This window comes from Eretmochelys imbricata, chromosome 6, assembly GCF_965152235.1.
Source record: "Eretmochelys imbricata isolate rEreImb1 chromosome 6, rEreImb1.hap1, whole genome shotgun sequence".
Lineage (NCBI taxonomy): Eukaryota > Metazoa > Chordata > Testudines > Cheloniidae > Eretmochelys > Eretmochelys imbricata.
The window spans coordinates 70,692,355-70,712,849 of record NC_135577.1 but is presented as its reverse complement, the minus strand read 5'-3'; the positions used below and the strand labels follow the sequence as shown (position 1 = coordinate 70,712,849).

Sequence of the window (20,495 nt, the reverse complement as noted above, 5' to 3'; positions counted from 1 at the left end):
ACCAGCAGACTTCTGTGTCCTTTAATTTTCATCCTAGCACATTTTAAAAGGACACTGGCAATTTGAATTTTTTAAACAAATTTCAAAAAATTCAAATTTTCTGACAAAGCACCTTTCAAATAGTATGTCGTTTTAAAAAAAATTATTATGTCTCTTTCTTTTCAGTGTTGATATCTTTTTTGGGGGGTCCTATGGTACATCCAAGAGCAACTGTACCAGACATAGTTGGAGCCCACCCATGTTCCTACCCTCCTTCTTTTCTTAATGTGCCTGCCTGCTAACTATTCGGTTTCATTTTTACTGCCTCTTTCACTGGTTAAACATCCTCTTGCCTGGCATGGAGAAGACCACGGGCACAAGCTGTTTCTGCAGTAGTGTACAAGATTGGTGATAACATGCTAGTGGCATGAGAAAGAAGAGCAGTGGATCATCAATGAGTAAAACTGGCTATGCATTAACTGCTGTTAAATTCACAAAGTAAACAGACGAACATAGTCTCCCTAATCTCTGCCAGTTACAGTAATCTTGGTATTTCCAACAATCTTCAAATTGATGGTGTCATTTTAACTGGAATCAGATTAGTGTTAGTCAGTGGCAGAAGTCCAGAGAGTTGCTTTTAGTGTTAAGGATAATGTAATCGTAGCCCATTTGAAAATGCAAGCTGGAGGACTCTGCCTCTTAAAGGCTTTGTGTAAATTCACAATAAAAGTGTCAATGGCAGAAGTAGGTATTCCTGATAGCTCCAATCCAATGTGAAGAGTTAGTAGTGGGGGGGAAATCACCAAATGGGACCCTTATGGTTAAGGGTCTGTCATAAATCACCTGCTTAATATATCTGTTTATTGGCAGATGCAGCTGGTGACTTAGATTGCAATATAACATTAGGAAACAATCTTGAGTTTGGAGTGAAACAAAATGTCTGGCCTGAGCTAAGATGCGGAATTCATGCTTGCTTTTTAAAAAATTAACTATTTCAGAATGACTGTGAGTACAGTGAGAATGATGAGCCTGTGGACATTGAGACCGTGGAGGAGCTTTCAGAGAAGATTAACATTGCCCGTCTGAAGGCTACAGCTTCCAGTATCGGATCTTCCAAACAGAAGTAAGCATCTTTTGTACCAGCCAAGAGAACTAAAGTTCTGTTTTACCAATGAATTGGCATGAAAATGAACTGGTTAAATGAGAGCTTTTAAGAAATTGTAAGACAAAGTGAGGCCTCAATCCTACAGTCAGATCCCACAGTGCAGTGGGACTCCGCATTGACTGACTCAGGGGTCCATTCAGATCTGATTGAAGAATTGAGGCCTCTCTCTATTTGTTTTTCATTTTAATCAATACGGCCATTAGGGAGATCTGTCTTATGAACACTTTATCTTAACAGGGCCAAGGGTCTGTCTAATTAGTTACTGAAAATAAGCAGAAAAGTCTGAGATTTTTAGTTTGTTTTTTTCAGCCCCCTTTCTGCTGATCCTCTGGCTTCATTAGTAGATATGCTGCTGTAGCTGAGGAATTGCCAGATAGTTTCAGGCTGTGGCATTTTGTTGTCTTAGGCTCCATTCCTACAGAAAGAACAGAGCAGGGCATTGTTGACTCTGTTGGGAGACCAGAACCTTAGTGAACAAACGGTTTTTATCTGCTTTTAAAATCCACCTTGGTTTGTTCATTATTTGTTGCTGCTGTTACTTTTAAATACAAAGCACAGTCCAAAAAAAGCTCATTTACGGTGTATAAAGGTGGCCTCAGATGTTTTCCTTTATTTCTTTTGGTTTGCTACATTAGGAATATCAGATCCTGAATTCCCTCTGTTTGCTGAAGGATTTTGGCAAGATCTTTGAAGAACCTGATAGGTGGTATCGCACATCTCAAAACATTTCCTTTCCTCCTTAGAGAGATATGGCTTATGTTTCAGCCTCAGACGGTGATGTGACCATTCTCTAAACATTGCCAAAATCTTTTAGTAAAAATGGGGAAATGAAGATATGGTATTACTAAATGTGAATATTTCTAATGTTTAAAAAAAAATCTTAAGATTTAGGGTCTCTATTTTTATGACATAAGATAGTAGTAATAAACCAGAAATACTGTTTTTGCTCTATAGTCCGTGCATTACTGAGATTGCTACTGGCAGACATCAGCAGATTTTATTATCTTTGTTGACACATAGAGAAGCATAAGTTTGCCATTTTGCCCTACAAGGTAATTTTACAGTTTTGAAACAGATTTGTCTAAAGATGGAGTCCACTCTCTTTTAGCAGCACTGGCAGCAGTATACCACCTCCACCTAGTTGCAAGGAAAATTCATTTCAAGGGAGAAACAGGGATTATTCTAAGGCTGTTGGGAATGTAGTTAATGAGAATAGAGTAATGTTGGGGAAAACTTGCATCTCTTCCAGGCACCGTATTCATAATCCTTCGGATGAGAAGGTGGCAGACAAGTCTACTAAGGTATATATTTACTCTTCTTTTTCCTCTTAGTATCACATTTCCATTTTAAAGATAAACTTTCATACATAAACAACATTTGTTGAGTTTCCCTATCTTCTGTATATATTTATGGTTAAATACTGGGAAGGAGCCTAATTCCAAAGCCCATTAATATTAAAAGAGAGACTGCCATTGACTTCAATGGCCTTTGGATCAGGGCTTAAATTTGAACAGTAAGAAATAATTGCCTTCACTGCCATTGTGTCTTATTAACTCTTAAGATGTCTTACATTTTCTGTTTCTGGCATGTGTAATTTGCAGTGAAAATGCATATTATGTATCAAATTGAGAATTATGTTTTTTGTGACTAGGAAGGGAGTATAGGACTTATAAACATGACTGCTGCTTGTCAAAAGGAAACTGGATTGCTGAAAATGATAGCTTAGTTTAAATGGCCTACACTTTGGCAAAATTAAAGTGATCTCACAAAGATCTTTTGGTCCAAAGACCATTGAACTCAAAAAGAGTCTCTGTAGACTCAAAATGACCTCAGAAATTTAGACTAACTTCCTATTGCTTGAAGAGGCCTGTAAGGAGTACAGTACTGCTTCACAGGGTAAAGTAATAGAACACATACTGCACCTGTCAGAGTAACAATAAAATAACAGACCTACCAGCCTAGAGTGGAGAGATTAGTAATTCATGCCTGAGCATGATGGATATCTGCCTTTGTGGCAGCTGACTTAATCAGAGACTGCTTTGTGATACATTTTTAATTTAGTTTTAATCATAGAATGAAGTAATTAGTATCTTAAGTTTAATTTGCTTATTAACTTCCCCCCACAGTCTTATCTGAGGTGCCTTCTTGTCCCCATCCCTCCATATTCACTCACCTAAATGTGAATGAAATTGGCTTAAATTAATATGTTTTGTGATGCAAGGAAAATTAATATGTTTTGTTCGATTTGATGGTTTTCAAGGTTTACTGGTTTTTTGAAAGGTTAGACAAAGGTTAGGTTTTGGGGAGAGGAGGTTACAAGTGTTTTTTTATATAATATTAAAGTCAAGCCTTGTATTGCACAGTGTCTGTCCTATGTGAAGATATATAATGTATCCATACATGAAAAGCTGTTATCTTCCGAATGCCTTTGAGTGGAAAGGTTGTTGGACCTTCACCTTCATTGGTGACTCTGATATTCTGGCCCCCTTTCATTATATTCCACACATCCTGTAGTGTTTTATGCTTTCAAGAATATTCAGATTTCATTAAGACCTTGTAGCTAAACAGTAGAGTTTTATCCAGTAGTGATGTGACTTGCGTAGAAATGTGTCTTAATGACTCTGTAAATCAGGCTTGCATTTTTTCTCCTTGTTTCTTTTCCAACAGAAACCCCAATTCTGGAACAGAAAGCAGAAGAATGAGGCAGAGGCCTTTGCTCATTACCGCCAAACACACACAGCAAATGAACGCCGACGTCGCAATGAAATGAGGGATCTTTTTGAAAAGCTGAAAAGAGCTCTGGGACTGCATAGCCTTCCCAAGGTCTCCAAGTGCTACATCCTCAAACAGGTAGGCATTTTACAGCCCAAGCTCATATGGAGAAAAATACCTTTAAAGTGGGGCAAACTGACATCAGGTCTTTGAGAAACAATGTAGTGATATGAAAAATATTTTAGTGGTGAGTGTAGAAATTCTGTTCACCTGAATGTAGTCATTTCACAATGGGGAGAAATGGATTCATTCAAGAGCAAAATTTTAGGTTGTGAATTTAACTCTGGAAAGTAACTGCTAGTGTGCCTTGGCAATTTTAAATTGTACAACCAGACAGTTTTGAGATATAATGAAAACAAATCTCCCTAATGTAAGAAGAGAGAGCCCTTCGTGAAATATTTTATTTCAGCATAGCATTTAGATGCAAAACTGTAAACGAAAGGAAACAAACAGCACATAATGAAGAGCCATAAATAATTACGCTCATCTGTACATTACATTCCTAGGGCTGTGTCGGTGGCTTTTGTTATACAGGTTAGACTAGATGTGAAACTAGATGTGCATAAAGATGAAGAGGAAGAAACCGACATTCATCCTATTTCAATTGCATTCAGAGAAACATTACAACGCGGTGACTGAACTTTTTAGACATAGATTTATGGAAGATAGATCCTGTCAAACTAACTTGATATTTTTTTTTTTATGAGATTATAAGTTTGGTTGATAAAGGTAAGACTGTTGTTGTAGTATATGTGCACTTCTGTAAAGCATTTGATTTGGTACTACATGACATTTTGATTTAAAAAAATGAGAAAGATGTAAAATTAACGTGGCACACATTAAATGAATTAAAAGCTGGCTAACTGATAGGAATCAAAATGTAATCGTAAGTAGGGATGCATCATCAAATGGCTGTGTTTCTAAGAGGGTTGTGCAGGGGTGGGTTCTTAGCCCCATGTGGTTTAACATTTTTGTTAATGATCTGGAGGAAAACATAAAATCATCACTGATGAGGATTGCAGGTAAGGCAAAAATTGGGGAGTGGTAAATAATGAAAAGGACAGGTCACTGATACGGAGTGAGCTGGATCGCTTGGCAAACTGGGTGCAAGCAAACAATATGCAGTATGATACTGCTAAATGTAAATGCATACATCTAGTAACAAAGCATGTAGGCCAGATTTACAGGATGGGGAACTCTATCCTGGGAAGCAGTGACTGGAAAAGATTTGGAAGTCATGGTGGATAATCTGCTGAACATTAGCTCCCAGTGTGATGCTATGGCCAAAAGAGCTAATGTAATCCTTGGATGCATAAACGGGAAATCTGAAATAGGGTAGCAAGGTTATTTTACTTCTGTGTTTGGAACCGGTGAAAGTGCTGCTGGAATAGTATGTCCAGTTCTGGTGTCCACAGTTCAAGAAGGATGTTGAGAAATTGGACAGGGTTCAGAGAGGAGCCATGAAAATGATTAAAGGACTAGAAAAATGTGCTTTCTAATGATAGACTGAAGAAAGCTCAATCTATTTAATTTATAGGAGAAAAGGTTAAGTGGTGACTTGATTACACTGTAAAGTACCTGCATGGTACAAATATTTAATATTGAGTTCTTCAGTCTAGCAGAGAAAAGATGGAGAAACCATCATGATCCAATGACTGGAAGGTGAAGCAAGACAAATTCAGACTGGAAATACAGTATACATTTTTAACAGCGAGAGTAATTAACCACTGGAACAATTTACCAAGGATCATGATGGTTTCTCCATCACTGACCATTTTTAAATCAAGAGTGGGTGTTTTTCTGAAATACATGATCTAGGAATTATTTTGGGGCAGTTCAGTGGCTTTTGTTATACAGGTTAGACTAGATGTGAAACTAGATGTGCGTAAAGATGAAGTGGAAGAAACCAACATTCATCCTATTTGAATTGCATTCAGAGAAACATTACAACACAGTGACTGAACTTTTTTTCTGTCTCCTGATTTCTTAAAATAATGATGGGAAATGTCTGTAGGGAGACTTTCAAAATGCCTTTTTGACTGGGAAAGGAGAACTACTTATTCTGCATTAACTTGGTCTCTAAACTGGTATTCTGACATGCTTCTAGGCCTACGAAGAAATCCAGGGGTTGACTGATCAGGCAGATAAACTGATTGGGCAGAAGAACTTACTGACTCGCAAACAAGACATTCTGATCCGTAAAGTATCCACACTTTCAGGTGAGGTGGTTTAAGGGGACATAGTGGTTGGAATAGTGAAAAAAAGGACTTGAGGAAGTGGGGTGGCCATTAGTGGTTATACACAGAGGTGGTAGAATGTGCAGATACGAGATTTAGGGTCAGCTCCTCAAAGATACATAGGTGCCTAACTCCCATTAAATACCTTTGAGAATCTGCCCATAGATTCTAAGGAAGAAGAAGACTGATTTGGGATTGGGGTGTATTTCTGATAATATAAGGTACAGTGTCATAAGTACAGAAAAGGAAGTATTTATTTTTTCAAGCAGCAAGGGCCAAAGATTCTACAGTGGATCTTCAGCTCATCTGCAGCTTTGAGGACAGAACTCAGACCTGTCAATCACTGGCTCAGGGAAACAACCTTCCTGCTGAAGAGCCTGCTACTTTTGTTTCACCTCCACGGGTAAAGGAAGTGTGGACATACCTTCCTGCTGCAGAGCTTTAGGATCTTAGTATCCAGTGCACTGGGATATCCAGAGAGAAGAATATTTCACTTCCTCTAGAAATAGAGTTTTGTCCAAAGAGCCTTTCTCCTATATCCTCAACTGCAACACAGGGCTTCAACTTTGGACATCAGTCTGCTGCTAATTCCTTTCATGACATCCTTTCAACCTTCCAAAGGCTCTGTCCGTATACTATCAACTGTCTACTGGTTTTTATGATAACAGCTGGGATATGGAATTAGCACGGTCCGGAGAATACAAGTATTGCATATTCCATGCTGATAAATTGGTTCTCAGGATGATCCTGATATTCATCTAGGCATGTAAAGTCAACTTCATATTTCATAAGTTATGGGTGATAGGACTAAAGTCCTTCTGTCCCAAACCATTGTGCCTCATGGAAAAGCTGTGGCATATGGGATGTCCACCTAACACACAAAATTTATCTAGACAAACGTAAAACATTAAAGCAATCAAGCTCAGTATTTGCAGTCTATCTGTTGGGTGTAAGCAGGGAAGAGAGAGTGTTCGTTTTTCAGAACCTTACATGTCTAGGTGGATCAGGTGGCATATACTTGAGCCATATGAGGGAAAGAATTTGTCTTTTAGCGAACTCTGGTCACACTCCGTAAATGCAGTATATGCCTCTGGATGGAGACATACTGTTCTTAAGAAGAAATCTGCAAGACAGCCTCCTGGTCCTTTATAATATGCCTCAGAGCTGGCAGGTAAGCCTCCCCTGCTGCTGTAGTTGGAAGGATGGTATTGACTATATAGTACCTCTGTGATTTGGGAAACAGCCTGTGTACAGTTTTATATATAGTGTAGTTGTGGCTGTGTCGGTCTGCTCTGTGTGGCTCAAAAACTTGTGTTTCTCGCCAACAGAAGTTGTCCAATAAAAGATATTACCTCACCCACTTCGTCTTTCTGGGTATAGTTATATCAGTTTTGATCATGTATTAAGCTAAATTTCTAGGTAAATTCTCACCGTACCTACACACTGTATTTACACACTGTAAATCCCATTGTACAGTCTGTGGATCTTACTGATCTGAGTAATATTAAAAATTATATGAGCTTACGCTAAAATTTTCCTTTCTTTGAATAGTAAGATCAACAGATCTGAACAACTTTGGGTAAGATGAAGAATCCCCATTCATAGCTAAGTAAATAATGTTCTCATGCCCAGCTGTCAGTGTATTCATAGTTAAGGACAACACAGTTTTCATTGTAGCTGTGAAAGTTCTCAGCTGGCAACCTGTCCATCAGGGAGGGACATATATCCCTGGGCCATTGGTTGTTAGGTCTGAGTTCTGTCTATCAAAGCTGCAGACAGGCTGAAGACCAATTTTAAGATCTAATGTTTCTCCTTGAAGAAAGGAAATTTTGGGTAAATGCTGATACATTTTCCTGTTTCTGTGGTGTGCTCTAGACCGGGGTGGGCAAACTTTTTAGCCTGAGGACCACATCGGCATTGCGAAACTGTATGGAGGGCCGGGTAGGGAAGGCTGTGCCTTCTGAAACAGCCTAGCCCCGCCCCCTGTCCTCCCCTCCCACTTCCCGTCCCCCTCAGAACTCCCGACCCATCCAACCCCCGCTGCTCCCCGTCCCTTGACTGCCCCCTCCTGAGATCCCCACCTCGAACTGCCCCCCAAGAGTCCACCCCCATCCAATCCCCCCGTCCCCTGACTGCACTGACCCCTGTCTACACCTCCACCCCCAAACAGGCCCCCCGGGACTCCCATGCCTATCCAACCCCCCTTGTTCCCTGACACCCCCCCCCAAAACCTCTGCCTCATCCAACCACCCCTGCTTCCTGACTGCCTCAACCCCTATTGATACCCCTGCCCCCCGGGACCCCACCCCCTATCCAACCCCCCCTGTCCCCTGACTGCTCCAACCCCTATCAACCCCCCACCTCTCCCGACAGCGCCCCAGGGACTCCTATGCCTATCCAACTGCTCCCTGTCCCCTGATTGCCCCGGGACCCCCTGCCCCTATCAACCCCCCACCTCTCCCGACAGCGCCCCAGGGACTCCTATGCCTATCCAACTGCTCCCTGTCCCCTGATTGCCCCGGGACCCCCTGCCCCTTATCCAGCCCCCCCTCTCCCCGCCCCCTTACCATGCTGCTCAGAGCAGCAGGAGCTTGCAGCCACACCGCCCGCCCGGAGCCAGCCATGCTGCTGCGCTGCCCGAGAGGAGCAGCAGGCCAGAACACTGGCAGTGCGGTGCGCTGAGGCTCTGGGGGAGGGGGAACAGCAGGGGAAGGGCTGGGGGCTAGCCTCCACGGCCGGGAGCTCAGGGGCTGGGCAGGACAGTCCCGCGGGCTGGATGTGGCCCACAGGCTGTAGTTTGCCCACCTCTGCTCTAGACTGTTCTTTGGAGATTGAAGGGGGTTTGCTGCGCCCCCACACCCCCACCAAAATATTTGCATTGGGGTTAACCTGCTGGGTCTGCGTGGTTCCATTCCAACTCTTAGTCCTGCAAGCGAATAGAATCTGAAGACATGTTGACTCTCTGTCTCTGTTAACCTTTCTACAGGTAAGACAGAAGAGGTGGTCCTGAAGAAGCTAGAATATATTTATGCCAAACAGAAAGCAGTAGAAGCACAAAAGAAGAGGAAACAAGTTGAGCCAGATGAACTTGTTGTGTCCACCAAGCCCAGCAGACAGCAAGAAGAATCCTCCACTTCCTCCAAAGAGTTGGAACAAATGATTGTGACAAATAGGCGGGGGAAGCCATTGATACTCGCCAGGAAAGGAGGCCAGGCTGCCGGTAGGCTGGGAAAGATATATTTTTCCCTTTGCAACTAGATCAAACATATATCATTGGATCTCTTGGGTGGGAAATAGCAGCCTGCTTTGTGTAGCCATCTTGCTATAAATTTATTAATTTAATACAAAGTAAAGGTGAAGTATTAAAACAAGAATGTTTGTGTATGTTATGTATATTGTACGTTCTAAGGTACAGTCTAAGAGAGTCTGGCAGTTTACAGAAATCACATTAACTACTTCTGTGATTGGTTATGTGGGGTCTAAGGTCTGCACATGGGGGAATTAAGATAATCTGAGTTTGCCAGTTACTAGCCGATTGTAGCCAAGAAAATTGTCCAAATTGAGCAAAGTGGGCTGAGGACACCAACATTGATACTCACCCAAAAGAGAACTGCTGTTCACTAGTAAGTTTATATTGGTTAAAGGCCTTTTGGCATGCAGTGTCAGAAATATCACTTACAGCGTATGATTTATATTTGTGTTTTTATACAGTCGAGACTACATCCTCTCCTATTACATTAACTACTGCCAGCCTAGTGATGACTCCACAAGGGCAAGTGCTTACACTGAAGAGCCCCCTGATGCCAGGACAGGTAGCCACTGTTCCTTCTACACTCCTGCAAGCTGAGCTAAAGCCTCAAGTTGCCAGCAACACAGTGACAACACAGCCAGGTAAAGTCACATGATAGCAGGTTTTGGAAGGTAAGAACTGGTATTGAATCTGTATCTCTGTTCATTTATGCACTTCAGTTTATAAAAATAACATTTTTTCCTGTAAGAAGGCGTGTGCCTCACCAATAGTGTCCTTTTATATCATTCTTTCTGTATTCTCACAACTTCACGGAGTGTGGTGGATTCTTACGGAAATATACGTGTTTCATAAAACAGAGCTACAGTAACTCCTCACTTAACGTTGTAGTTATGTTCCTGAAAAATGCGACTTTAAGTGAAACGATGTTAAACAAATCCAGTTTCCCCATAAGAATGAATGTCAATGTGGGGGGGGGGTGTTAGGTTCCAGGGAAATTGTTTTTTGCCATACAGTACATACATACTATAGTTGGGCGGTGCCCCTGCCTTACCTCACACAGGAACAGCCCACTAGCACTGGAGACAATGAGGCAGGCAAGGAGGCTGAAGGTGCTGTAAGCTAGGAGAAGCATGTTGTGCAGCAGCAGTGGCAGCTTCCCCTACTCTGCAAGCGTCAGGGGTCGGGGGGCTCAACCCTCGGCCTGCCTACTCCACCCCTTGCCCCAAGCCCCCACCCTTAACCTGCCTCTTCTTCGCCACCCTTCACTCTGCACATTGCGTCCTCGCTCCTCCCTCCTCTGCCTCCTGCCCATGGCAATCAGCTGGCTTGTGGCATTCAGGAGGGAGTGAGGAGAAGCGAGGACATGGCGCGTAGGCTCCCCTTCCCTCCCCTGCCTCCTGAACACCACAAGCCAGCTGATTGCCACGGGCAGGAGGCAGGGGAGGGAGAGGGAGACTGCGCAGCACGTCCTCACTCCTCCGCGCTCCCTCCTGCTTGCGGCAGTCAGCTGACTTGCGGCGTTCAGGGGGCAGGAGGGAGCGGGGAGGAGCGAGGACTCCGTGCGCAGCTTCCCCCCTCCCTCCCCTGCCTCCTGCCCGCAGCAATCAGTTGGTTTGTGGCGTTCAAGAGGCAGTGGAGGGAGGAGGAGCCTGCGCACCGAGTCCTTGCTCCTTCCCCTTCCCTCCTGAATGCCACAAACCAGCTGATTGCTGCGGGCTGGAGGAGGGGGAGGGCGCTGATCCGCGGCATCTGCCAGCAGGCGGGAGGTGCTGTGGGGGGGCGTAGGGGAGCTGCCAGCTGTGGACAAAGCAGACAGCCAAACTACATTATGACAAAGCATTGCACAACTTTAAATGGAGCATGTTCTGTAATTGAGCAGGGACATAAGATCAAAACAACGTTAGGCGGGGAGTTACTGTACTTGATTATACAACCAAAATCTTAACCAAGTCAATTGAGCTGTTTATGGTTTTATCATCAGGTAAATAGAATCTGTTGTTGAATGTTAGTATTTCCAAATGAAAGAGAAAGGAAAAATATCTGAAATGTTGTGTAGAAGGGAGAGTATCGGGCTGATTTGTATTAGAAATAGAACAATCAGATAACCATTTCATAGACTGCTTTCAGATGGTAGTATAGTATCAGATACAGCATGGAGCTGTAGTGCTGTATTTCCTGTTTTTGAGCCGGTATCTAAAAAAGAATTGCTCTTCTTCCCAAATAAGGTATTGCATCCGTGATGATTCAGCTACCAGGCTCAACAGTTCCTGTCCAAGTGAAAGGCATCCTCACTAACTCAGCCATTCCCATTACATTGTCAACCATTGCCAGTAACCCAGTGCCCCCCGCTGTAGGAACAGCTGCAGAACCTGCTTCAGGTAAGTTCTTCAATCACAAATCCTTATGTTTGGGGGTATGGAAAGCTCTCTTTGCAAATATTTAGGTTCAGCTTTTCTTCAGGATAGTAAATAACATTGCATCTCACCTTCACGGTTTTGTAGCTCTCAGTAAAATTATGTGTGGGGGGCAGGGGCATTTATTTGACCTCCTATTCAGCAGCACTTAAGGTTTGAGCCATCTTGGAAGTCTCATGTCTGACACTATTAAAGCTGAACCATTTGACAGAAGTATTGTGCATGGGGTCTAGGCAGAGATAGTGGATGTTTATATTAGTAGAGCTTCCTGTCATCCAGTGCATAGAACTCCAAGAGACGACCACTCGCCATCTTACTGGAGATACCCATATAATAGGGCATATGGAGCAAAGGAGGAAAGGAAAAGGTCAGTTTCAGATGTAGGGCTGGGGAAAATCTGACTGCCGTGTTTCGGAACTGTTTTGGAATCCAAAGCAGATGCTACCAGTGTAGCAGTGTACAGCAGATTATTGTGCAAATACAGTAATATTTCTTGATGGCAGCGAGCATTACATGGCTTTCACCAACCCACTTTAGAAAATTCCTCTTCACTGAAGAAGCTCTGGAAAAGGAGAGGCTGGTAAACTTAGCTTAGTGAATGATGGCAGTAATTCCACTATTAATTAGAATGAACTAATCAATATTCTAAAAATTAATGTAGAAGTGGCACTCTACATAGGCCTGCTCTGTAGTAGTTATATCTACTGACTTCAGGACAAATGAATAAATATATTGCTTTTACTTCTGCTTCTGGAGAGCAAGCACAGCTAAGAGAGACTGTGTGAGGATTTTCTGTCTTGTGTATCACCAGAAGAATTGTTTGCTATATTCCAATCAGTTTTGCTTGTGTCAATCCACTGAAAACAGGAGGAATTGCACACGTGGCACTGAGGGACATAGCCTGAAAATACAGGGTTACACAAGTGTAATTGAGGGCTGAATTTTGTCTGCAGAATTCTTACTACTGGTAGGTTTCAGAGTAGCAGCCGTGTTCGTCTGTGTCCGCAAAAAGAAAAGGAATACTTGTGGCACCTTAGAGACTAACAAATGTATTTGAGCATAAGCTTTCATGAGCTACAGCTCACTTCATTGGATGCATGCAGTGGAAAATACAGTAGAGGAATTTTATATACACAGAGAACAGGAAACAATGGGTGTTATCATACACACTGTAACGAGAGTGATCAGGTAAGGTGAGCTATTACCAGCAGGAGAGGGGCGGGGAGAGGGAGAACAACCTTTCGTAGTGATAATCAAGGTGGGCCGTTTCCAGCAGTTAACAAGAACGTGTGAGGAACAGTGCAGGGGGGGGAATAAACATGGGGAAATAGTTTTACTTTGTGTAATGACACATGCACTCCCAGTCTTTATTCAGGCCTAGGTTAATGGTGTCCAGTTTACAAATTAATTCCAATTCAGCAGTCTCTCGTTGGAGTCTGTTTTTGAAGGTTTTTTTGTTGAAGAATTGCAACTTTTAAGTCTGTAATCGAGTGATCAGAGAGATTGAAGTGTTCTCTGACTGTTTTTTGAATTTTATAATTCTTGATGTCTGATTTGTGTCCATTTATTCTTTTACATAGAGACTGTCCAGTTTGGCCAATGTACATGGCAGAGGGGCATTGCTGGCACATGATGACATATGTCACATTGGTAGATGTGCAGGTGAACGAGCCTCTGATAGTGTGGCTGATGTGATTAGGCCCTATGATGGTGTCCCCTGAATATTTATGTGGACACAGTTGGCAACGGGCTTTGTTGCAAGGATAGGTTCCTGGGTTAGTGGTTTTGTTGTGTGGTATGTGGTTGCTGGTGAGTATTTGCTTCAGGTTGGGGGGCTGTCTGTAAGCAAGGACTGGCCTGTCTCCCAAGATCTGTGAGAATGATGGGTTGTCCTTCAGGATAGGTTGTAGATCCTTGATGATGTGCTGGAGAGGTTTTATTTGGGAGCTGAAGGTGATGGCTAGTGGCGTTCTATTATTTTCTTTGTTGGGCCTGTCCTGTAGTAGGTAACTTCTGGATACTCTTCTGGCTCTGTCAATCTGTTTCTTCACTTCAGCAGGTGGGTACTGTAGTTGTAAGAACGCTTGCTAGAGATCTTGTAGGTGTTTGTTTGTCTCTGTCTGAGGGGTTGGAGCAAATGCGGTTGTATCTTAGAGCTTGGCTGTAGACAATGGATCGTGTGGTGTGGTCTGGATGAAAGCTGGGGGCATGTCGGTAAGTATAGCGGTCAGTAGGTTTCCGGTATAGGGTGGTGTTTATGTGACCATCGCTTCTTAGCACAGTAGTGTCCAGGAAGTGGATCTCTTGTGGGGACTGGTCCAGGTTGAGGTTGATGATGGGATGGAAATTGTTGAAATCATGGTGGAATTCCTCAAGGGCTTCTTTTCCATCGGTCCAGATGATGAAGATGTCATCAATGTAGCGCAAGTAGAGTAAGGGCATTAGGGGATGAGAGCTGAGGAAGCGTTGTTCTAAGTCATCCATAAAAATGTTGGCATTCTGTGGGGCCATGCGGGTACCCATAGCAGTGCCACTGATCTGAAGGTATACATTCTCCCCAAATGTGAAATAGTTATGGGTGAGGACAAAGTTCAGCCACCAGGTTTGCCATGACCTTATCGGGGATACTGTTCCTGACGGCTTGTAGTCCATCTTTGTGTGGAATGTTGGTGTAGAGGGCTTCTATATCCATAGTGGCTAAGATGGTGTTTTCAGGAAGATCACCGATGGATTGTAGTTTCTCCAGGAAGTCAGTGGTGTCTCGAAGATAGCTGGGAGTGCTGGTAGCATAGGGCCTGAGGAGGGAGTCTACATAGCCAGACAATACTGCTGTCAGGGTGCCAATGCCTGAGATGTCAACTGATGGAAATGGCCCACCTTGATTATCACTACAAAAGGTGGTGGTGTTTTTTTCTCTCCTGCTGGTAATAGCTCACCTTACCTGATCACTCTCATTACAGTGTGTATGGTAACATCCGTTGTTTCATGTTCTCTGTGTATATAATATCCCCCTACTGTATTTTCCACTGCATGCATCCGATGAAGTGAGCTGTAGCTCATGAAAGCTTATGCTCAAATACATTTGTTAGTCTCTAAGGTGCCACAAGTCCTCCTTTTCTTTTTACTATTGGTAGTCAACTGACAGATGGGAAAAGATCCTAAGATGAGTTTGCAAGGGTTGGCCTTAGGGGGGAAAACCTCTATCAAACATGCTCAACTGAAAAACAAAAATTCTGCTAGACAATAGACATCATGGGATTTCATATTATTTATACGACTCACTCTTCAGAGTGGATTGAATGTTAAGTTTGTAGGGGTAAAAAAGAAGGTACAAACTGCTCAAGACACTCTATTTCAGCAGATGCTTTAAACTCTTTGTAAGGGTGGTTTTGTTGGGGGGGGGCAGATTGTCTTCAGCTTCAGTCACCAGTGATCCTGATGAGTTTTGCTTTGTTTGGTATTGCAGAGAGTGAAGACTCATTCATGATGCCAAAGATTGTTAATGTGACATCACTGGCTGCTGAAGGGGGTGTGAATTTAAACCTGAATAGAAACAAGAATTCTCATGTAACCCCAGGTGCTGGTGCCAAGACATCTGAGCCGTCCCTGAAAGCAGGACCTCATGAAAGTAGGCGGAATGAGGACATCCTTTCAGAAGAAAAAAACAAGGCATCTCCTGGAGACAGCTGTGGAGATGGAAGAAGTGCCACAGGGCCCACACAAATTTTCCTTGAAAATAAAGACAACAGCTTTCCACAGATTCGGAATGTACCCAGTGTGAAGGACTCCTCAGAGTCCTTTGCTAAAAAGTCTTGCATTGGAGAGTTTCTTGGAAGCCAGGGGAGGAGGAAAGAGACTGATCAGGGAGGGGAAAGGTTGAAGCCAAAGGATTCTCCATTCCGCAAGCTGAAGGTTAAAGATCTCAAAGACTCCAGGATAGAAATGGAACTGAGGAAGGTAGCCTCTGCAATAGAGGAAGCAGAACTAGACCCAAGTGAGTTACTGGGCAGCATTGAGGAGAGTGATGACACTGATGAAACCCTCACTTCACTTCTCAATGAAATTGCCTTTCTCAATCAGCAGCTGAATGATGACACTTCTGGCATGTCAGAGCTGCCCAGTACCCTGAGCTCAGACTTTTCTCCAGAAGACTCTGAAACTCGGAGGGGAACTGCCAGTGAACTGACCACTGCAGCTGGAGCCTCCTTCCAGTTTGGTCACTTGGGTAGCAGTTTCAAGGGCCTTTCTGAAGTTCGAGAGAGTAGTGGCTCCATAAGTCCCCTCCTGCTTCACCTGGAAGATGACGACCTTACTGATGGTGAGAGGAACTCTGCAGAGCCTTCATCTCAAGCAGATATTTTGAAGATAGTGATAGGCTCTGAAATGAAGGACCCACTTGCCAACCTTTCAGTAACTGGTGGTGGAAGTGGTAAAACCTTAGATCCCCTGGCAGAGATCAATGTGTCTCCTCCAATCCTGCAGATGAAAACTAATCTAGAAGCTGGTAACACTGACACACTGTGGAGGCCTATGCCCAAACTAGCACCACTTGGGTTAAAAGTTGCAAATCTTCCTTTAGACTCAGAAGGGCAGAGTACCAAGGTGATGCCAGTATTGGCACCTGTAGTTGCAAAACTGGCACCCGTTGGTTTAAAAACTAAATTACCTGCAACTGACCTGGAAGGACAGGACAGTAAAATAATGCCCACATTAGCATCTGTGGTTGCAAAATTGAACAGTATTGGGACCTTGCCTTCAAATTCTGCAGGCAAATAAATACTTGGATTTTTTAGAGACCGAAAGGAAAATCTGGAGCAATTTGGACTATGAAAGGAATTGGTATCTTGAGTTTTAACATCTTCCCTTGTCTCCAGACACTTGTTCCTATATCCCTGTAAAGAAAATACGGTATCAGTGCACTCTTCTGACTGAGGGCAGGCCCCAAGCTGAGAAATCAATGCTATGAAACTTTAATTGTGCTAACATAAATTTTACCTCACTATTGTGTTCTGGATGTTCATCCCCCAGAAAGAAAGATGATGATGTATTACCATTGCTGGGCATATGGTATCCTTCCAACAGTGGGTCCTTCACAAAGAGTTTAGGAAACTAGAGGTCTGATGGACCCGGGCCACTGAGAGATTCATACCCTAACAGAGATGCAGTTGTTTCTGGATGAGGAGAAATCAGGAGTACTAGTGTTTGTACCAGCCAAATTAAGTATCTATGCAGAAGCAGGGGTGTTCACAGCTGCAGTTTGTGCACAGCCCACAAAATGTAATGAGCTTGTGTAAATGAGATTGGAGCAAGCTTTTTCAGACTGGTTGCCTTGGGTGGAGGAATGGGAGGTCAGGGATAGATTTCCCAGAATGCTAATGTCAAAAATTTCCGTTCTTCAGTGAGTGAGAATTATCTTCCTGCTCAGACTCTCTGGTAGTTTCTGCCCACATCATTTCCGTATGAAATCTTAAACTCCCATTTTAAGGTGAAGAAAGAAATTTTCATAGTGATGATTGCAACACCCCAGTGTTGTTTTTTTAGTTAGCTAATTTTAAAAAGAGAAAACCCTGCCATGTTCTTCCTTGAGCGTGCTGGGAATGAGACTGCATCCAGAACGAACAGATTCAGACAGGAGAAATCCACCTGAGTACCAGATTGCTAACTCCTTAAAAGCATCGCTGAGGTAGTTTGAGTGTCATTTGTCTCCATTCTCCTCTCCTTCCTTCCCTATTTCCTCCCTTCCTCATGGTTCTTGAAGACATATACACCTCGAAGACATTTACAGGAAGTGACCCTTTCAGAATTATTAGGACATGAAAGTATGTGTGTGTGCGTGCGTATGCACGAGTCCTTCCAAACTGTCCATTTCTTTATGAATTCAGGAAAGGTACTCAGAGGTTCTCATTGCATTTACGCAAGATGTGTATAGCAAAAAAACAAAAAATGCTTATTACCAGGGAAATCAGGCAGTATTTGAATCACAAGATGTATTTTTTATTCTCTTCTGCCACCACTTATTCAATAAACTGTAGTTACTCTTCAATGTTAAGATGTTGGAAGTGAAGGGCCTGCAGACTGTAAAGATATTTATATTTTTGTACACAATTTTTGTTTTCTTAGCTTCCTTGAAGAATGAAATTTTCAGCCGAGAAGAGACTATTTGTTAATGTGTGTAAATGATTTTTTCCTATCTAGTTTGTAAATAATAGGAATTATGGTGGACTTCAGGGGCTTCTTAGATGCTCCTCAAAAGTGAAAATCACTGCTGTGAAAATTGTGTAGAATCTGGAAAACAGCGCATTTTGCCTTTCTTGCATAATTGTATTTAGGAATGTAATCCCTGCTCTTAATGCCTCAGCAGCAGAAATTGGGATTCCACGTGCCCCCAGTGATCCACCCCACCCCTTCCACCCCGCCGTGATGCACTATTGCGGGAGCTTCCATCTCTCCCAGCGCCAAGGCTGTGCCTGTGTCTGACAGTCACATGCACGTGCTGTAAGTGATGATCTTCCACTCTTCAGAAGCAGCGTCAAACTCTACATTTGCAAAAGTATGCCCTATACAGTAAGCTGCAGCTTCTGGACCTGTGTCTAGAATGGCTGTGTCACTGGGTATGTATATCTTGTGTTGTTTCCTTTTCTTTGTTACAATTTCCTGTTGGGCTTCAGAGCAAAGAAAGGGTTCTTAAGATGGGCATGCATAAAGTTGCTCCAGACACTGTGTAATGGAGATGTCTTCACCTTGGGATTCTACAAGGCATTTTGGAAAACAGTTGGAGAGGTGTGTGTCACTTCTACTGCCTTTGCATATTTTACAGTTTAACCTCAGTTTGTATCATAAATGCTAATCTCCTTCCTGCACTAAAGGGTTGAAGAAGAGGGTGTGGGTTAGTATGAGAGCCATGCAAAGCCTTACGGATATCATTCAATGCCTTATAAAGGGGAACTAGCCTATAAATACATGTTTACATCTACTCCTTAGAGATTAAAGGCTAGATCCGAACCTCATTTACACCAGTATAAATCTGGAGTAACTATATTGATCTCAGTTGAGTTACACCAGATTTACACACTGATGTACCTGAGAGGTTGGCCCTGGGTATTTTAAATTGGCTGAGGTTGCTTGTCATTATGCCCAAGACAGTTTGATTTGCCATTAAATTCAACTCCTTGCTGTGTGAAACAGCCATCAGCATTGCACTGACGGTGCCACACACACAAAAAAGCCACTAAATTTCCTCTCTGGCCCCTATCGCTTCTTGATCCAAAATGGCTGCTGTTCACTTTCGTGTTATAATTAAGTGTGCATTAATCCATGTCTGTACATTAAGAAAAATATGCCTTTCACATTTCATGGGACACAGATAGCATTAAAGTCACTCAAACACTCTTTTAAAATAACCCTTCTGCCTTGAGGGGCAAGATGATAGAAAATGCCTAGATATATATTTACTGTTTGGCAGTGGGCAGTCAGGAATGCCTGCTGTAACAAAAGCATATTGTTGAGATAAAAGCTGACCTGCCTGATGCCAGAAAACTATCAGTAAGTCAGCTGAGAACAGACCCCAAAGTCAAAAGAACCAATAGGCACACAGCCAAGAAAGATGTTGGCAGGTTCTGCCAAGCAACAAAGCCCCTTTGAAAAGCTCATTAGCCTTTGCTTTTCCTAACCCTCACATCCCATCTTTGCATTTCACTATCATTTTGAATGTCGAATCCCCTCCCACCCACAGCCCCCAAATCAACTGGTTGGGAACAAACCTTTTGGAAATTATGCACACTATTTTTAAGAGACAATAATGCAAGAATGTGTTACTTTGGTAGCGAGTGGGTTTTGGAATCAGGAGAACAATAGAAACCCCTGCAAAGAGCACATTCTCACTAGACCAAGTATCCTGGAAATTTTGTTTGGTTTTTTAGACATGTCTGTAAATAGACAAATGTTTTTAAGAATATAATGCAATGTCAGATTTAGCTTTTTTCCTTTTATATATTAAAAATATATCTTTCCCTCTTTTCAGCTTTTGAAAAATTGATATTTTTGTAGAAATCTAACAGTACGGGACTGTTCAATGACTGTATGTGAGAGAGAGGAAATGTAAAACTAAAATAAAACCAATCAAGTTCAACCAGGGACTGGCTTTGGAAGCTTTTATTATTGGGAGGGAGAATGGGATGAATAATAAAGTATTAATTGCCTTGGTGGTGGTGTGTGGAATTGCACAACCAACAAAGCTAGAAATATTTAGTCTTTAAATATAGTTCACACTCTGTATTTATTTTATGTGTACTGCGTTAACACCTAAGAGTGCCAGTCATGGATCAGGTGCTGTACAAACACAGAACAAAAAGATAGTCCTTCTCCCAAAGGGCTTAATTTTCATCTCTCTGCTTCTCCAATAAATCAGAAACAAATATCAACTTCTCATATAAAAGGGGATTGTTTTTGTTAATGGAAAGTCTTAAAGATTTGATCAGACAGTTTCCAAGGAGGCTTTGCTTCTCTACTGTTGTGTTTTACTGCAGTGGTACAGATATTGATGTATACATGATGATGTGAGCATTTTTTCGAACTGCATAAAAAAAATTAAAAACAAATGGTTTGGGGTGAGAGATTGAGAGATTAGAGCAAGAATATAAGCAGGGGGGACAGTGATGCTCTTTTTTTTAAGAGTCTGT

General features: G+C 42.5%; 1 protein-coding gene across 7 annotated transcripts in view; it reads left to right on the top strand.

Moving 5' to 3' along the window:
• The window catches only part of MGA (MAX dimerization protein MGA), a 94,970-nt gene extending 75,020 nt beyond the window's left edge, over nucleotides 1-19,950 (top strand). For 6 of the 7 annotated variants that reach the window (XM_077818848.1, XM_077818847.1, XM_077818851.1 and 3 more), the window contains 8 exons: nucleotides 978-1,102; nucleotides 2,394-2,445; nucleotides 3,812-3,994; nucleotides 6,024-6,135; nucleotides 9,140-9,373; nucleotides 9,865-10,044; nucleotides 11,629-11,781; nucleotides 15,284-19,950. In XM_077818848.1, coding sequence (XP_077674974.1) covers nucleotides 978-1,102; nucleotides 2,394-2,445; nucleotides 3,812-3,994; nucleotides 6,024-6,135; nucleotides 9,140-9,373; nucleotides 9,865-10,044; nucleotides 11,629-11,781; nucleotides 15,284-16,593 — 2,349 coding nt within the window. In that variant the 3' untranslated portion in view covers nucleotides 16,594-19,950. Of the gene's footprint in view, nucleotides 1-977; nucleotides 1,104-2,393; nucleotides 2,446-3,811; nucleotides 3,995-6,023; nucleotides 6,136-9,139; nucleotides 9,374-9,864; nucleotides 10,045-11,628; nucleotides 11,782-15,283 lie in introns of those variants that run through there. The other variant, XR_013346370.1, reaches the window with a different exon arrangement.
• The last annotated feature ends 545 nt before the right edge of the window (nucleotides 19,951-20,495 follow it).